At 38.3% G+C, this 17,493-nt stretch overlaps 1 protein-coding gene across 1 annotated transcript in view; it reads left to right on the top strand.

Annotated features, from left to right (window-relative positions):
* Positions 1-1,874: 1,874 nt before the first annotated feature.
* Positions 1,875-17,493, top strand: part of OPHN1 (oligophrenin 1) — a gene marked incomplete at its 5' end in the record, with an annotated part of 165,607 nt that continues 149,988 nt past the window's right edge. Inside the window, 5 exons of the mRNA XM_008049831.2 lie at positions 1,875-1,985; positions 4,591-4,695; positions 6,765-6,894; positions 9,984-10,084; positions 14,220-14,311. Coding sequence (XP_008048022.1) covers positions 1,875-1,985; positions 4,591-4,695; positions 6,765-6,894; positions 9,984-10,084; positions 14,220-14,311 — 539 coding nt within the window. The remainder of the gene's footprint in view (positions 1,986-4,590; positions 4,696-6,764; positions 6,895-9,983; positions 10,085-14,219; positions 14,312-17,493) is intronic.

Below are 17,493 nucleotides of genomic sequence, written 5' to 3'. Positions count from 1 at the left end.
ACATTGACTGTAATACTATAAGAAAGGGATTGGCCATAGCGGGATACTCCTGGGGTGGGTGGGTGTGATGGGGAGGCACAACATTAATTAGTGTACCTGATCTTAAACCAGGCAAAGTGGGGACCTTAGGGAGGCCCAAAGTTACCTGAATGATGCCCACTTGTATACCAAATCCTAAATTATACCCCACATCTTTAAAATTAAAAAAATAAAAAAATCTCCAAGCATATGAAAAGTATAAGATACCATTTTATTTTCATTTATTTTTTCCCTAGTCTTCTGTTTTTCAATGTCAGTGCACTTTCTTGACATATTTTTTTTTCTATCTGGAGAACTTCTTTGCACATTTCTTGGAAGACAAGTCTACTGGAGACAAATTCCTTAAATTTCTGTCCTTTTGAGGAGTTCTTTATTTTTCTATCACTTTGGAAGAATATTTTTGCAGCATATGCAATTTTGAATTGGTGGGCTTCTTCCTTGCAATAACTTAAACATTTTACTTCACTCTCTTCTCTTTTAATGATTTCTTGAGAGAAGACTGATGTCATTCTTTTATTTGCCTTTTTGTAGGTAACATTTTTTTTTCTCTCCTGCTTCTTTGAAGATTTGTCTTGTTTTTTATTTTCAGCAGTTTGAATATGATATGCCTACTTAGTAGTTTTTTTGGTATTTGTCTTGATTGGTGTTCTCTAAGCTTTCTACATCTGTGATTCGGCATTTGTCTTGTGTTTTGGAAAATTCTCAGTCATTGTTATTTCAATTATTTCTTATGTTCCTTTCTGTTTTTCCTCTCCTTCCGGTATTTGATATTAAAACTTTTGTAATTTTCCACCAGTTCATAGATATTTTACTTCATATTTCTTACTTGTTTTTCTCTTTACATTTCAGTTTTCAAGTTTCCATTGACAAATTTTTAAGCTTACAAATTTTTATGTCCAGCTTTGTTCAATGTACTGATGAACCCATTAAAGGCATTCTTCAATTCTGCTACAGTATTTTTGACTTCTAGCATTTCCTTTGGATTTCTTCTTCACGTTTTCATGTCTGCTATTATTACCTATCTGTTCTTACATGTTGTCCTCTCTTTTCCGTTAGAACACTTATGATATTAAGCATAGTTACTTTAAATTGACAGACTTATAATTCTACGATCTCTGCCTTATCTACATATGGTTCTGATATGTCTTCTTTCTCTTCAGACTGTGTTTTTTGTTTTTAAATTTTTTGCCTTGTAATTTCTATTTTGAAAGTAAGAGATGATGCTCAGACAAAAGGAACTGAATTAAATGGGTCTTTAGTGGGAGGTTTTGTGTTTATCTGTCTAGGAGCTAGGCTGTGCTTAATTTGCTGTTGCTGTAGTTGTCAGAGGCTCAATTGTCTTCTGGTATTGTTGTTTTGTGTTCAGATTTCTTTATTTCTTTTTAAATAAGGTCTAGACTTACATTTCTTTCCATTGTAACATGCCCCTCCCTGCCTCCCCTCACCCACTTCTGCTCCTTGGCTTCTGCTCTGGTAAACTCTGATTCTCTGTATTCTTCTGTCTAGTTTTTGAAGTAGCACTTTTTCCTCAGACTTCAATTATCTGCTGGATCTAATAATAGTTGTTGATTTCCCATTTGCTCACATTTTTAAAAATTATTGTCAGGATGGGTCTGATAACTTTCAAGGTTTTTACATGTTGGACTAGAAATTGGAATCCTTGGGCCAGTTACTTTTGATCTCTTGGCTTTCGATTCCCTATCTGTAAAATAAAAGGTAACATCACTAGTTGGTGCCTATGTGCTCCTTTAACTCTAGCATTCTGTCAAGTCTTATAGGCACAATTTCACAAACGATTATGCAAATATGTGATATTTGTTGCCCTTCCTCCACAGGCAGACCTCCAGGTAGACAAGGAGAGGCATAATTTCTTCGAGTCTTCCCTTGATTATGTTTATCAAATCCAGGAAGTTCAGGAGTCCAAGAAGTTCAATATTGTGGAGCCTGTAAGTTCTCTTTATTCATGAATGGTCTAAAATTGAATCTCAAATAATGTGAAAGATATTCAGTGGTTGATAATGAATGTCAAGAATATAGTCACTTTGGAAGTGGCTTATGTTTTCTTGCTCTTTCACTAATATTCCTTCTCTCTGTCTCCCTTGTCCTTCCCCCATTTTTTCTCTTTGTTTGTGACTATTTTCTTTATTCCTCTTTCCTTTTCATAGTTTCTTCTTTCCTTTCTCCCTCAATTTGTCTGCCATTCTTCCTATTACATCGTTTCCTTCTCTTACTTCCTGCATTGGTTTTAGTAAATTTCTGAAAGTACCCCTCATATACCAAGTTCTATGCTTGGAACTCATGTCCCTTTCATTCAATCACTTCTCATTTTACTATTTTTACTTCTATCTTTTGTAATATTTTCAAATACAGTCTCCTTAATTTATTTGAAAAGATTAGATATCCTTTGATTTAACAAGCATGTTGAATTTTAATAACTGTGCAGTCATTGCAGAAATGTTAGAAAAAACTCATAGAAAAAAAAAAAACCAAATTGTTTATATAGAGCTAATAATTGTTAATATTGTGGTACTTTCCTTTCCAAATTTTCCATTTTTCTATCATATTTTTTTCGCTCTATATATGTGCATGTATATTATAGACGTTTGTTTTTGTACATGTGTGTAAGTATATATAATGCACACGATGAACATGTATATCTATGTACTTGTGTATCTGTGTTCAAACTTGCATATATCTGTATATGTGAAAGCAAGTATTTGTTTAACAAATCCTTATTATTTTTTTTCATGTTTCAGGCACTGTGCTAGACACAGGTAAATGTATAGTGAATGAGAATGACTTAGTTTCTTTATTAAGACTATACTCTGTTGTGGATTAGACTTAGAGAAAGGGGATGGAGAGACAGAAAAAGAATTAGTTTGAACATAATTAAAGTAATTCAAAGGTGTGATAAAGACTGTAAAGGAAATAAAAAAGGTTTAAAATAAAGAGCAAAAATGGGAAGCTAATTTAGATCAAGTTGTGAAGGAGACCTTTGAAAATGCCATTATCAATGAGATGTAAAGGAAGAGAAGATACAGCCATGAGAATAGTGGGGAAATAACATACCATGCACACAGAAACACATGCGAACAGCCCTTAAATTAGGAAAGAATAGTGTTCTCAAGGAACGAAAAGATTCTGTCTTTGGATGCTGGTGAGAGAAAAGGAGAGTGGCAGGAGATGTCTGATAGGAAGGCATAAAACTTGTAGACATGGTAAGGGGTTTGGATTTTAGTGTAATTGCAGGTGAAAAGCAGTGAAGAGTGTTAATGCAGGATTTGATTTGGGCCTATTTTGTAGTGTGGTGCATAGCTTGATAGGGGCCAAGAGTGGAAGCGACTTAACCAGTTAGGAGGCTACTTGCAGTGTCTAGGCAAGAAACAATGGCTTCGGTTAGGGAAATAGTAAAGAATGCCTGGATTAGGAACATATTTTGTAGGAAAAGCTGACAGGAAATACTGATGAACTAGAGTGAAGTAAGAGTAAAAGAGAGAAATTGGGAATGATTCTGTAGTTTCTGGCTTGGATGAGGGGGTGGTAATGTCATTTTCTGAGATGGAGGAGCTTGGGAGAGAAATGGATTGTATATATGAGTGTGATTGTAGTACTCACACTTTTACACACATATGTATTATACATGCACATGTGTGTTTATTATATATTTAAAAATTTTTTAAACTATTTTTTATTTTTACTGATTTTATTTTATTTTTTAGAGACAGGGTCTTGCTATGTTGCCTAGGCTGGTCTCGAACTCCTGATCCCAAGCAGTCCTTCTGTCTTAGCCTCCCGAGTTCCTGGGATTATACACACAACTCCACTCCCAACATTCATGTAGTTTTTATATGTGGTACAAATATATGTGTACACACACACAGTTATCATCTATTTGCTTTCTAAAAAGAATAGAACAATTTTTACTACCTATTACACTTTACCAGCATTGAGCATTATTTAAAAATACTTATTGGATAAAAATCATATATTCTGTTTTTAATTGATGTGTATTCTATTTGATTTACATTCAGGTTGAACTTTCTAAACATTTAAAATACATTATTGATCATTTGGATGTCTTTCTCTGCATCCCCTTGAAACCTTTCAAATTTGAAAATTGGTTCAGGCTCTTTTGATCTTTTAGCATTATTAGTCTTCATTAAGGTACAGAATCTTACTTTATTCATTCATCTATTTACTTATTTATTCATTCACCAACATTTATTGAGCACCTACTGTGTACCAGTCCTGAGGATATATAGAGAAAATACATGGTCTGTTTCCATATTGTCCAAATGATGAATGGCTTTGTGTGCTATCTGAACAAGCTTTAGGTGAATAAATGTGTTGATGTCTTATTTTCTGAAGCTGAGTCAAAGGTAAATGTTTAACTTAATATGAAAGTAGTTATGTGTAGACATGTTTGTATTTGCATGACTGCATTTAACACTATACTGGGTAAGAACTGTAGAGTTTCTTTTCTAAGTTCATGATTATCTTATTTAATTAGCAGCTTCTGGTGATAATGTTATTTTTCCATCTTTTTCCTAGGTCTTGGCCTTTCTTCATAGCCTCTTCATTTCCAACAGCTTGACTGTGGAGCTCACACAGGATTTCCTCCCATACAAACAGCAGCTTCAGCTCAGTTTGCAGAATGTGAGTTTGCTTGTAGGTTTTTCCACTTGTTTCTCTATTCTGATTGGATTTCAGTCCCAATGACCTTTGCCTTGGAATTCTAGATTATTGCATTCCAGCCACTAATGACCTGTTCTTACTCTTTCAGTTCCACTTCTCTGTTTTAGGCTGACTGCTGTTCAAACCCATCTGTTCACACACCAATATCTCCATCTATCCAATATTTATGAAATGCTGCTAATTTGTTGCATCTTTCCTAGATCAGAACCCAGCTATGACTTATTTAAGCACAGGTTTTAAGCGATTTCCCTGGTAGTTCAAGACACTCTCTCTGTGGGTTTTATTATCACAAACACCCATTTTTGCCCTTTCTTTCCTCTCTTTCTTTTTACTTTTCTTACTATTTATTACTAGAGTAAAAAAATATTTTTAAAGGGGTTTCTCCACTTTGTCATGCGTGTTCTTATAGATAGATATAGTCCCAACCTTCTCATCTTTGTCACATATATTGTTTTACACATTCATTTGTTTAACCCACATTTAGCAAACATTTATGGACACAGTGAGCATACGTCTATGGCAGATATTATGAAAAGCACTGGACATGACATAATGATGCATGTAAGTTTTTCTGTTTTGAAGGCAACACATACCGTTTCTTGGAGGAGATAGACACAAACATAGATAATTTATAATGCATTATGGTAAATGCTACAGTAGAGTCAGGATCATAGTTTCTTAAAAGGCAGAGAGAATGGAGCGGTTGGCTCCCTGGTAGAGTCAGAAAATGCATCACTGTGGTGGTGACTTACATTGCATGAAATTTATAGATGTATTTTTATTATATGAAAAATGCTGGTAAGTTGTAGTGGAAATACGCCTCACTTGGTTGTTTAGGGGGATTGTGACTTACAGTTGGTATTATTTTTTCTTTCTTCATACTCTCCTTCACTAACATTTGAGATCCTCTGTCTTCTGCTGATTGAAAAACAATCTTTCTACAACCAAGTTAATCACTTGAATCTCCATTTATAACTTGACAAGTTGAGTGTAACAATAAGCCTTTGCATGCATACATATGGGTGACTCATTTACATGATAATGGTAGTGTGGACTGATCAAATTGGGCAGCACAGATCATCTTTTTCTTTCTTTTTTTTTTTTTTTGAGTCAAAGTCTCACTCTGTCACACAGACTGGAGTGCAGTGGCTGCTCCCAGCCCCCGCAGCCTTGACCTGCAGGGCTCCGGTGATCCTTCCGCCTCAGCCTTCCAAGTAGCTGGAACTACAGGCGCGCACTACCACACCCGGCTAAGTTTTTGATTTATTGTAGAGATGTGGTCTCACCAAGTTGCCCAGGAGGGTCTCGAACCCGTGGGCTCAGGCAATCCACTCACCTCAGCCTCCCAAGGCGCAGGATTACAGGCTGAGCCACCGAGCCCGGTTCAGATCATCTTTTTCACTGACATCATGTCATAGTCTTGAGACTACACATTAAAAATATATTTCCAGTTATTTTCACACCCACATTTCAAACCATGTCTTGCCATTGTGTTTTAGTTAGTTATATACATTTAAACAGATGTCTCAGCATTAGTCTTTGGTGTTTTCCAGTATGAAAGCATAACTTCTGTTGGCCTGTTTTCAAAGAGAGCACCCTGTCATATATTTTATCCTCATGACCAGAGTTTTAACCAATATCAACTAGGAAGTAACTATATTTGAGACAGAACTTAGAAGTTGCCATGATAATATTATCTTTGGAAATCTTCTCTGCCATCTACTTTGTTGTAACACAGGGATCAGTCTGGTCCTTAATTATTTGAGTCTATATGATTCCTATTAGGAATAAAAGCTCCCAGCTATGTGTTTATGAGTATGCTGCCATTTATATTTCTCTTTTTCATCCAGTCTTAAGTACCATTTAAATCATAAAATTGTTTTCTAGTCACTACAGCATTCAACATTACTTTTTGCTGTGTTGTAGCACGTGTTGTAAGCAGAGAAAACTGTACTGAGTCACTGACCAATAAATTCTTATTCATGATAATGGTGATGATGATAATTATTTTTCTAATTATGTCTTGACAGACAAGAAATCATTTCTCCAGTACCCGTGAAGAGATGGAAGAACTCAAGAAAAGAATGAAAGAAGCTCCTCAGACACGCAAACTTCCAGGACAACCCACCATTGAAGGCTATCTTTATACGCAAGAGAAATGTGTGTGGGAACACAGGGATATTATCCACTGGTTTTCAGTAGGCTAGCACCTACAGCCACTTTACATTTCCACATTCTGTGCACCCATATTGTTCATAGAGCCCCTGATAGCTAAAGCTCCTTAGAGTGCAGGGAATAGTGGACAGAAAAAGAATGGAGAAGCTTAGGAGAAATTAAGAATTTGTCTAACAAAAACCCTAGGGTGATAAGACCTAAGATTTTTTCTAAGAGTAAAATGAGGATTCGTAATTGTTTCATCCTTGTGGTAACTCTTTGATTGGGGAAAATAGAGAGGTAGAGAAAAGAAGGCAGAAAAATAATATTTATTACACCTGCTATGGTGCTAAAGTGCTTTAAAAACACCATTTTCTTTAATCTTTGCCACCACCCTATATCCATTTTACACATGAGACCACTAAGGTTCAGATATCAGATAGGTCACCATTTGAAAGTTGCCCAGGCCAGGCTCGGTGGTTCAGCCTGTAATTCTAGCGCTTTGGGAGGCCGAGGTGAGTGGGTTGCCTGAGCCCGCGGATTTGTGACCCACTTGGGCAACTTGGTGAGACCTCATCTCTACAATAAATCAAAAATTAGCTGGGCGTGGTAGCACATGCCTGTAGTTCCAGCTACTTGGAAGGCTGAGGCAGAAGGATCGCTGGAACCTAGCAGTTCGAGGCTGCGGTGGCCAGGAGCAGCCATTGCACTCGAGTCTGGGCGACAGAGTGAGACTCCAACTCAGAAAACAAAAACAAAAACAGAAAGTTGCCCAACTAACAAGTGGCAAGTCTAAGATTAAATTCAGATATGTGAGATGCAAAAATCCATTCACTTACCACTATACCCTATACCATCCACTGCTTTTGGATCCCATGGTTTCTCTTCAAGCACTTAAGGACTATCATGATTTTAGTGGACAGGATAGCATTTGTAGTTCATTGCTAAACAAGGAAAATGGGATAAGTTGTTCAGTCATTGAGTGTTTCAGAGGATTTAAGCCATCCTTCCTCCTAAGCAACATTATGAACACCTGCACATGCTATTTGATTTTCCTTTTGAATGAATGAACCAGTGTCCCCAAAGTCTGTGATTTCAGTTTCTGCCCAGAGTTATTCTACCTGGCAGCAGGCAGAAGAGACATACTCAGTGGTTGCCAGTGGCAAAATCCACTGTAATACACAAAGCATGGCACTTCAACAGCGAAATGATCATGCTTTTCTCCCCTTAGAGCAATTAACTTTTGACAGTTTTGAAAGATGTGTTCTCCCACTTGTGAGGTTTACCTCCTCGACTCTGAATCACAGGCTTTCTCAATGTCAGAGTCATTGACATTTTGGCCTATATCATTCTTTGGTTTGGGGAGTGGTCCTTTGTTTAGTGTGTTTTTAGAAGCATTTCTGGCCTTTCTTCATTTTATGCTAATAGCACTCTTCAGGATAACCTAAAATGTTTCCAGACATTGCCAAATGTCCCCTGAGACATTTACCCCTAGTTGAGAACTATATGCTGTGTGATCCATCAGTGCCCTAATTTTCTAATTTGTCAATTGCGTATGACATCGCTACTCAGTTGAACATATGCTTAATGAGCATCATTTCTGCCAGCTACTATGCAAAGCATTGGGGATAAAATGAAAAACTGATTCAACCATGGTTTTTGTCCTCAAGATGTTCACAGTCTGATAGGGAAGACAGATAAGTATATCAATAATTATATGAAATGTGTTGGGCATTTTATTTTGGGCATTTATCTAAAGTCTCCACTGAGGAAGTGATATTTGAACTAGAACTTGAATGGTGAATAGGAGTTTGACAGGTAATAAAACAGGGAAGAGAATTTCGGGTTTCTACCACTATATGAGTAAGGGTAAGGGTGTGGGAGGACATGGTTGATTTATAGGGTCCTGGTTGGCCCAGAGCAGTCCTGCCTTATACCAGTTGTCCTGATTAATAATACTACCCTGTCGGGCTTGTTGGCTCAGCCTATAATCCCGCGCTTTTGGGAGGCTGAGGTGAGTGGATTGCCTGAGCCTACGGGTTCGAGACCCGCCTGGGCAGCGAGACCTAACATCTCAACAATAAAATCACAAAATCAGCCGGGCGTGGTAGCGCATGCCTGTAATTCCGGCTTTTTGAAAGGCTGAGGCGGAAGGATCGCCGGAGCCCAGCAGGTCGAGGCTGCGGTGGCTGGGAGCGGCCACTGCACTCCAGTCTGGGCGACAGAGTGAGACTCCAACTCAAAAAAAAAAAAAAATAATAATAATAATAATACCCCATTCACTTTTAAGAGAGTCTTGATTTGGTACTATAATTTATATGGCCACCTATTTATGTGGAAACTGAAAGTAATTCATTAAGACAGAAACACAGAGGTAAGGAAGCCAAAAGACAAGGCTGGAAAGGTACGTTTCTATCACATCATCAAAGGCATTGTAGGCAAGCTAAAAAGTATAGAGATAGTGGAAAAGCCATGTGTGTTTTAGAATAAGGGGTATGTCATAAATAGAGGTATATTCCTCTAGTAAAAGAGTGGAGAATGGACTGCAAAGAAGTGATCAGGGATGGCGACACCAGAGAGAAGGCAAGTGAAATAATTAATTGGAGAAATAGTGGAGTTTTGTTTTGCTTGAAACATTTCATAAAGCATTAGCAAATAAGACTGCAGTAGGGTCCTTAACTAATTCAGTACTAAAAGTGGCAGAGAGAAGGAGACCACTGAATTAGAGTCATATGGGGTATAGAAGGGGCAGAACACAATGACCAAACACATGGGACTGGTTACAGAGAAGGAAGAACACATGACAGATGTCTCCAGCTTCTGGGATGTATGGTGGTATCATTCGTAGGGAACATGGCAGGGACAGTAGGTTTGGAGCAAGCCAGGAGCAACTGTGGATGTATTTGGTGAAGGTTGGGATCTCTGTATGTATAGCAGGCAGGTGAATATGGAAGGGTGGAACTCAGAGCAAGGGTAGGGCTAGATCTGGAGTTTGACTGTAAAGAGCAAACTGTAAACAGCTGACATCTTAGGCGTGGACTGACTGTACAGCTAAAACAGTTATTCTGTCCGCTCACTTTTGCCTATCTTTGTAGGGGCTTTGGGGATATCCTGGGTGAAATACTATTGCCGGTATGAGAAAGAGACCAAAACACTCACCATGACGCCTATGGAGCAGAAGCCAGGTGCTAAGCAGGTCAGTTCTTGTTTGTGCCAAATTTTTGTAAATACATCTCAAAAAAGAATACACTTTGACTTTATGTCCAGAAGTTGAGTTCATCACTGTTATGTGAAGCCATGACTTTACTTATATGTTCTCCACCTAAGTTTGCTTTGGGTCAGATACCGTGGAGTTGAGTTAAAAAAAAATCTCTCTGTTAATTATGTCAGATCTTCATGTCAGGTCTTCTAAAAGTACCTTTTGTCTTTCAGACTGTTTATTATTACAAGCGCTTGTCACATTGTACAAAGAAATTATGCAAAATTATGTATGAATTGCTCTTAAGAAGGCTCTTAAAAGGATACTGTAGGATTCTTATAAGTAGCAAGTTTTAAAAATAGGAATCAATGTCCAGATTCCTATACCCACATTCTATGTAACACTCAAATATCTTCAAGCAATTACTAGCTTATCTTCTGCTCTCCAAGTCTTCCCCAAGTCCCCAAAATGACATGATAAATTTGACACATTGAGAAGTTCACTCACCTAGAAGAACATGATTTTTTATACACATGTGAGTGTGCCCGTGCGCGCACATACACACAAGATGACTATCAGACAGATTGTTTATATTCTAGAAGTAGTTCAATTTGTCCCTTTCCACTTTAACTGTCTCTCAGATATGGTTTTAATGTATGATTTTTAAGCATTTCCACTCTTTACAAATTGTTGGAAGCAATTCAAGGTTTACTTGTTAGCATTGGAAATAGTATATGAAAACTCATTTTAGGTAGGGAGGAATTTGGAGAACAGTTGGGGCAATTCATCTCTGTCACTCGTGCTTTCCATGGAAGTTCTCTCTTGTGTGGTGTATATATACATATGAAATTAGAGAGAAATGAGATTTGATTGCAGGCTGTTGAAAATTGCTTTTTTGGGGGTCTTTACCATGATATTTTCCATTCTGCTTAAATGTGGGAAATGGGTGATGACTTCTAGAGAAGTATATCAACCGAGGTTTCTAGAATCCTCATCTGTGCTTTTATCGTGGACCATTTACTCATTCATGACTTCAAAACTCTCCTCAGTTTCCAGTCTGCGAATTGCCAAAGCACTCTTTGGGGTGACTCCAATAAATTCATCTTGTGCTGCAGCACAGAATTTGTTCCAAGTCAGTCAGAACTTAGCTGATGTAACTGAGTAGCAAGTGCTTATAAGCAATACTGACCTATGGTCTTTCTTTTATTTTTCTATACATATTACTTTCTAAATCCTGGACAGGAAAGCTCTTCTGGTAGACAGTAATGTCATGTAGGTACTTTCTTTTGCTGTTCATATGTACTTATTGCAAAGCTAAAGACAGAGTCAGCAGATACCACTTTCATATCCTCCTAGCAGATGAGAACAAGCCCTCTTTTTAGTTTTTCTTTATCTCTTTTCATTGAATGGCTGCTTGCAAAGCTGTATTGATGTCAGCATAAGCAGTTTTATTGTGGAATTCTTTATGGAGTGGAAAGAGGAACTTGGTTTCTCATTTAGAAGGTAGGAGGAGGTGGAAGAAATTATTGCATTTACTCAAACTAGAGTTGGGAATGATTTCTATCTGTGTCAGTTCTCTGTCTCAGTTCTTAGTTCTAGTTTGTTTTTTAGAATTGTAAATATTACAAATAAATGATACTATAATAATAAGAGTGGTGTGCTACTATTTCTTGAATGTCTGCTGTATACCAGGCACTTAGCTAGGCTACTGTTCCATCCAGCCTGTTAGTGTTCCCCATTTTCTCTCCCAGCAGCTATGTTAAATAAGTGTCATGAACCCAATTTGAAGATGGAGAAATTGGCTCTCCTTCTGACTATAACATTTACCAGTGTTCCCCACTAGTTCAGCTTGTCAACTCTCATCTGCTCACTTTTCTGATCACCTTCCCAAATAATATTATCTTACAGCCTCATTCTTTCCCTGTTAGGAAGTTGTGGCTAGAAGAAAAAGTGCTGCATTTTGAATCTCAAGAACTGAGTTTAAGTCTTAGCTCTGTGCTCTAGTAGCTTTTTGACCCTGAGTTATTAAGGTGACCTTGAGTCATTAAGGTCATTAACATTACTTAGTGTTACTTAGTCTTAGTTTCCTCATCAGAAAAGTGGCTAGGATGGTAATTTAGTTCATAAGCACTTATTGAGCAATAACTAGGTACTACAGGTATAAAAATGAATAAAACAATGTTTTTGAGGAGTTCTCTGTCAAGTGGGGAAATCAGACCAAAAAACAGGAAATCTGAATGTAATGTGCAAAACACATAGTGGGCACTACATGGGGTTGGGGAAGAATTTTGAAGGAAATGAAACCTGACTGCAGTTTGTAAAACAAGAGTTAGGCAAAGAATATAGACAAAGTCATTTTGGGAAGGGGAGATAACATATGCAAAATCATGGAGTCATGAGATAGCATGATGTGTTTGTGAAATATGGGTACTTGTACACTGATAGGGCATTAAACAGGTGGGCAGTGGCTGTAGATAAGGCTAGATTGGTGAACAGGACCTAGGCCCCTGAGTCGCAATGCCACTGAAACAGAGGGTGTTGAGCGTTTAAAGAGGAAGGGTGAGCACATGAATCTGTTTATCCCTGTCATCTTAAAAGATTAACATGTGACATCGGGTTGAGATTTTTATAGTATAGGACCAGTTGAAGGGTTGGGCTGCAAGAGGTTGAGTGTGTCAGTGAAAAAGAAGTTTTGGGTGATTGGCCACATGGGTCAGTGTGGATAGCATAGTGCCTTGGCATCGTCTAGGCACTTGTGTTTCTGAATTTGAGATAATGAGGTAGGTATGTTGTTCCCATTTAATAGATTGTGAGGTTAAGACTCAGAAAGGGAAAATGATTTGCCCAGGGTCACATAGATAAGTGAATGGCATAACTGAAACAAGATCCCAGGTGTTAAGCTTCCTAGTTTGTTGCTACTTCATTACACCAACTTGGGTGACAAGCCGGTTTATCTCTCTGAGCTTTACTTCCCTTTAAGTGTTGTTATGAAGAAGGTTAGTTTAAAAATACCTAGCACAGCCGGGCTCGGTGGCTCAGCCTGTAATCCTGCGCCTTTGGGAGGCTGAGGTGAGTGGATTGCCTGAGCCCACGGGTTCGAGAGCCGCCTGGGCAGTGAGACCTCATCTCTACAATAAATCAAAAAAAAAATCAGCCGGGCGTGGTAGTGCATGCCTGTAATTCCGGCTACTTGGAAGGCTGAGGCGGAAGGATCGCTGGAGCCCAGCAGGTCAAGGCTGCAGTGGCTGGGAGCGGCCACTGCACTCAAGTCTGGGCAACAGAGTGAGACTCCAACTCAAAAAAAAAACAAACAAAAAAAACCCACAAAAAAAACCTAGCTCAACATGTGATAATTAGTAGGTGATAAATAAATGTTACTTATTCTGTACCACATTCTCTGTTGAGATAGAAAGGGAAATTGAAAAAAGTAGACTGTAGAATTTCAGTTTATGGACTGAAAGCTGACACAGTGGGTTTCAATGGTCTTTAATGGCCACAGGTGTAAGGTGGGCCACACTATCCTGCATATATGAAATATCAAATGCCACCTTGACTAATATAACAAATTGCTTATATTCCCTACTATTGCCCTACTTTTTGAGCGAATGTTTTTGTGATTCCCATTTTCCTTATGAGTCTGGAGTTGGGGAACAGAAACATTTGTTTCCCCTCCTTTATCTGACACTTTAAAGGAAGCTTCTTTGCTCAACTTCCCTCTGACTTTTAAGGAGGGCTTCAGACAGCCACTTAGCCCATTGCAGCCTTCCTACCTAGAAGCCTTATGAAAGTTTTATTCTGTACACTTACTGTCATTTGGGTAGCCCATTTCTCTTACCTTCCCTTTGGATGATGTGTACTGAGCCTCCTATTTAATCTTCCATGCTTGGGAAAGAATGCTGGACTACTCTGAGCATTTTTTTCCTGGTCTCAGCCGTTGATGCTTGGAGCAGGAACAAACCATCTGCCATCTTGCTGGGAGTACCGTTTGAAGGGACAAGGCTCTCAGTGAGTTTACACGTTGCTCCTGCTGCCTAGACAGACACCTTCCAAATGACAATGAGGACACTGTAAGATGCAGAGATCGCTTCTGTGACTTTTTTCAAATTTCCTGTTAATCTTTCTTTTATATCAGGGGCCCTTGGACTTAACTCTGAAGTACTGCGTGAGAAGGAAAACGGAGTCTATTGACAAGAGGTTCTGTTTTGATATAGAAACTAATGAAAGGTAAGCTGTGCTGGTTTGAACTGGCAGTGTCCTCACATGCCAGATACTGAGCCTGGGTAGGTCTTTTATTCTCCTCTGTTATCTCTTGTTGATGAAAATGAGCAAGTCTTTTCAAGACATCATTGTCTCTGCTCTTCTGGCTGTCCTTCACAGAGATCCCTGTTAGACCTAGCCCAGAGCTGGTTTTCTCTGTGCAAGCTTCAGTTGGCTTTGTCTCACCTGATGCTCTAGGCAGAAAAAGTTTCTCCTGGGAATTTGTTTGCTATCAGATATGCAAAAGGTCAGCATTTGGTGATGTTGCAAAAAGGACAGTATAACACAGCTTGTTCTTTTAAAAATCTCCTAATATAACAAAGAGGAACAAGTGAATTGGCACACCTTTTTAAGGGAAGATGGGGTGGAGGGTGATAGTGCTATTGGGGAGTCCTATTATCTCAGTTGGTGTAAAAGTGATACAGACTTTCCCTGTTTTGTAGATATTTATGTTAACTGGAAATAGTAAGTCTATCAACTTTCCGATCTTAGAGCTATGGCTTTTAAATTTTGAAATTGGTTGCATTTGTTTCTCCCCGGTGACCTCTTTTTTCCTTTGACCCTGAACAGTTTAATACGAGGATAATTTAACTTTAAAAAAAAATTTTTATTATAAAGATGTGGGGTGCAATTCAGGGTTAGGTATACAAACGTTGATCATGCAGGTACCCTTGTTGATGAGGTATGCCCTTCCCTCCCCTAGCAGATTCCCTCAACTGCCAATCCTTCCCTCCTCCCCTGACAGCTTGCCATTACTGCCAATCACTTTCTTATAGCATTATAATTGTTCAAGGTCCATTTATGAGTGAGAACATATGGAACTCTGTTCTTTGTTTCTGTGATAATCACTGAGTACGATCAACCCAAATCCATCCAAGTTGCTGCAAAGTCCATATATTTGTTCCTTATGGCTACATAATATTCCATCGTGTATATGTACCACATTTTTTTTTATCCAGTCCAGCTTCAATGGGCGACACAGTTGGTTCCATGTTTTTGCTTTTGTGAATAGAGCTGCAACAAACATACGTGTGCAGGTATCTTTTTGGTAGAATGATTTGAGTTCCTCCGGGTATATTCCCAATAGGGGAATTGCTGGGTCATATGGAAGGTCAATTTTTAGTTCTTTCAGAAATCGTCATGCTGTTTTCCAAAGAGGTTGTACTAGTTTGCATTCCTATCAGCAGTGTAGAAGCGATTCCTTTTTCTCCACATTCTCGCCAGCATCTCTTGTTGTTTGTTTTATTAATTATAGCCATTCTTACTGGGGTTAGGTGGTATCTCAATGTGGGCTTGATTTGCATTTCTCTGATGATGAGTGAGGCTGAGCACTTTTTCTTGTGTCTGTTGGCTGCCCATTTATCTTCTTTTGAGAAGTGTCTATTCATGTCTTTTGCCCACTTTTTATGGGGCTGTTTGTTCTTTTCCTTTTGACGCATTTCAGTTCCTTGGAGATCCTAGGTGTTAGGCCCTTGTCGGATAAACAGTTGGGAAATATTTTTTCCCATTCTGTGGGCTGTCTCCCTGCCCTCTTGATGGTTTCTTTTGCTTTGCAGAAGCTCGTTAATTTTATGAGGTCCCACTTGTCTATCTTATTTCTTAAGGTATTGGCCTTTAGGGTTCTGAATAGGAATTGATTGCCAGTTCCAATTTCCATAAGGGTGTCTCCTGCATTTTCTAAGATTCTTATAGTTTGAGGTTTTACGTTTAGGTCCTTGATCCATTTAAAGTTAATTTTTGTATATGGTGATAGGTAGGGGTATTTAACTTTTAAAATAAGAGCATTTGGCATGATTTTGGAGAAATGACTGCTTTATAGTTGGCAGGTTAATCCAAAGTCAATGAATAAATATATTTCTAGATTTCTTAAAGAACGATTATTTCTGTATATTAGGCGCTGAATAATAGAATAGAATTTAGCAAAATGATTAGATCAGATTGCTAGAAAGGAAATTGAAGGGGAATGGAATTGTGCTTCTTATTTGGGTTTTTGTTTATTATTGGTGTAAAGAAATGCGATTGTCTTTTGCACATTTATTTTATATCCTGAGACTTTGCCAAAGGCCTTTATCAGTGTAAGGAGGTTTTTGATAGATTCTTTTGGGTTTTCAAAGTATACAATCATGTCATCTGCAAAGAGAGACAATTTGACTTCCTCTTTTCCTATTTGGATACCCCTGATTGCCTTCTCTTCTCTGATCGCTCTAGCCAGGACTTCCAATACTATATTGAACAGGAGGGGTGAGAGTGGGCATCCTTGTCGTGTTCTAGTTTTCAGGGGAAATGGTTCCAATTTTTGTCCATTTAGGAGTATGCTGGCTGTGGGTTTCTCGTAGATGGCTTTTACTACTTTGAGGTATGTTCCCCGTATGCCTAGATGTTCGAGGGTTTTTCTCAAGAAGGGGTGCTGGATTTTATCAAAAACTTTTTCTACATCTGATGATATAATCATGTGGTTTTTGCTTTGACATCTGTTGATGTATTTAATTACATTTATTGTTTTGCGAATGTTGAACCAGCCTTGCGTCCCAGGGATGAATCCTACTTGGTCATAATGAATGATTTGTGAGATGTGTTGTTGAATCCGGTTTGCTAGGATCTTGTTGAGAATTTTAGCGTCTATGTTCATCAAAGATATTGGCCTGTAGTTCTCTTTTTTTGTTGGGTCTTTACCTGACTTGGGTATCAATGTGATGTTAGCTTCATAAAATGATTTGGTGAGGGTTCCATCTTTCTCAATTGCCTGAAATAGCTTTAGTAGGATTGGAATCAGTTCCTCCTTAAGTGTCTTGTAGAATTCTGCTGGAAAGCCATCCGGTCCAGGGCTTTTTTTTGTAGGTAGTTTTCTTATTACATAGTCAATTTCCTTGATTGTTATTGTTCTATATAGAGTCTCAATTTCTTCTTGTTTCAACCTAGGCAGGTTATGTGATGACAGAAAGTCCTCCATTTCCTTGAGGTTTTCAAGCTTGTTTCCATACAAGTGTACATAGTAGTCTCTAATGATCTTTTGTATTTCTTCAGGATGAGATGTGCCTTCATCTTTTGTATTTCTGATTGTGCTTCTTTGGGTTTTTTCTTTCTTTTTCTTGGTCAGTCTAGCTAGGGGACCATTGATCTTGTTTATCCTTTCGAAGAATCAGCTTTTT

The sequence above is a fragment of the Carlito syrichta genome, unplaced genomic scaffold (assembly GCF_000164805.1).
Source record: "Carlito syrichta isolate Samal-C Ts95f unplaced genomic scaffold, Tarsius_syrichta-2.0.1 Scaffold138367, whole genome shotgun sequence".
Lineage (NCBI taxonomy): Eukaryota > Metazoa > Chordata > Mammalia > Primates > Tarsiidae > Carlito > Carlito syrichta.
Note: the sequence above shows the minus strand (reverse complement) of the source record. Positions and strands in the feature narration are given on the sequence as shown.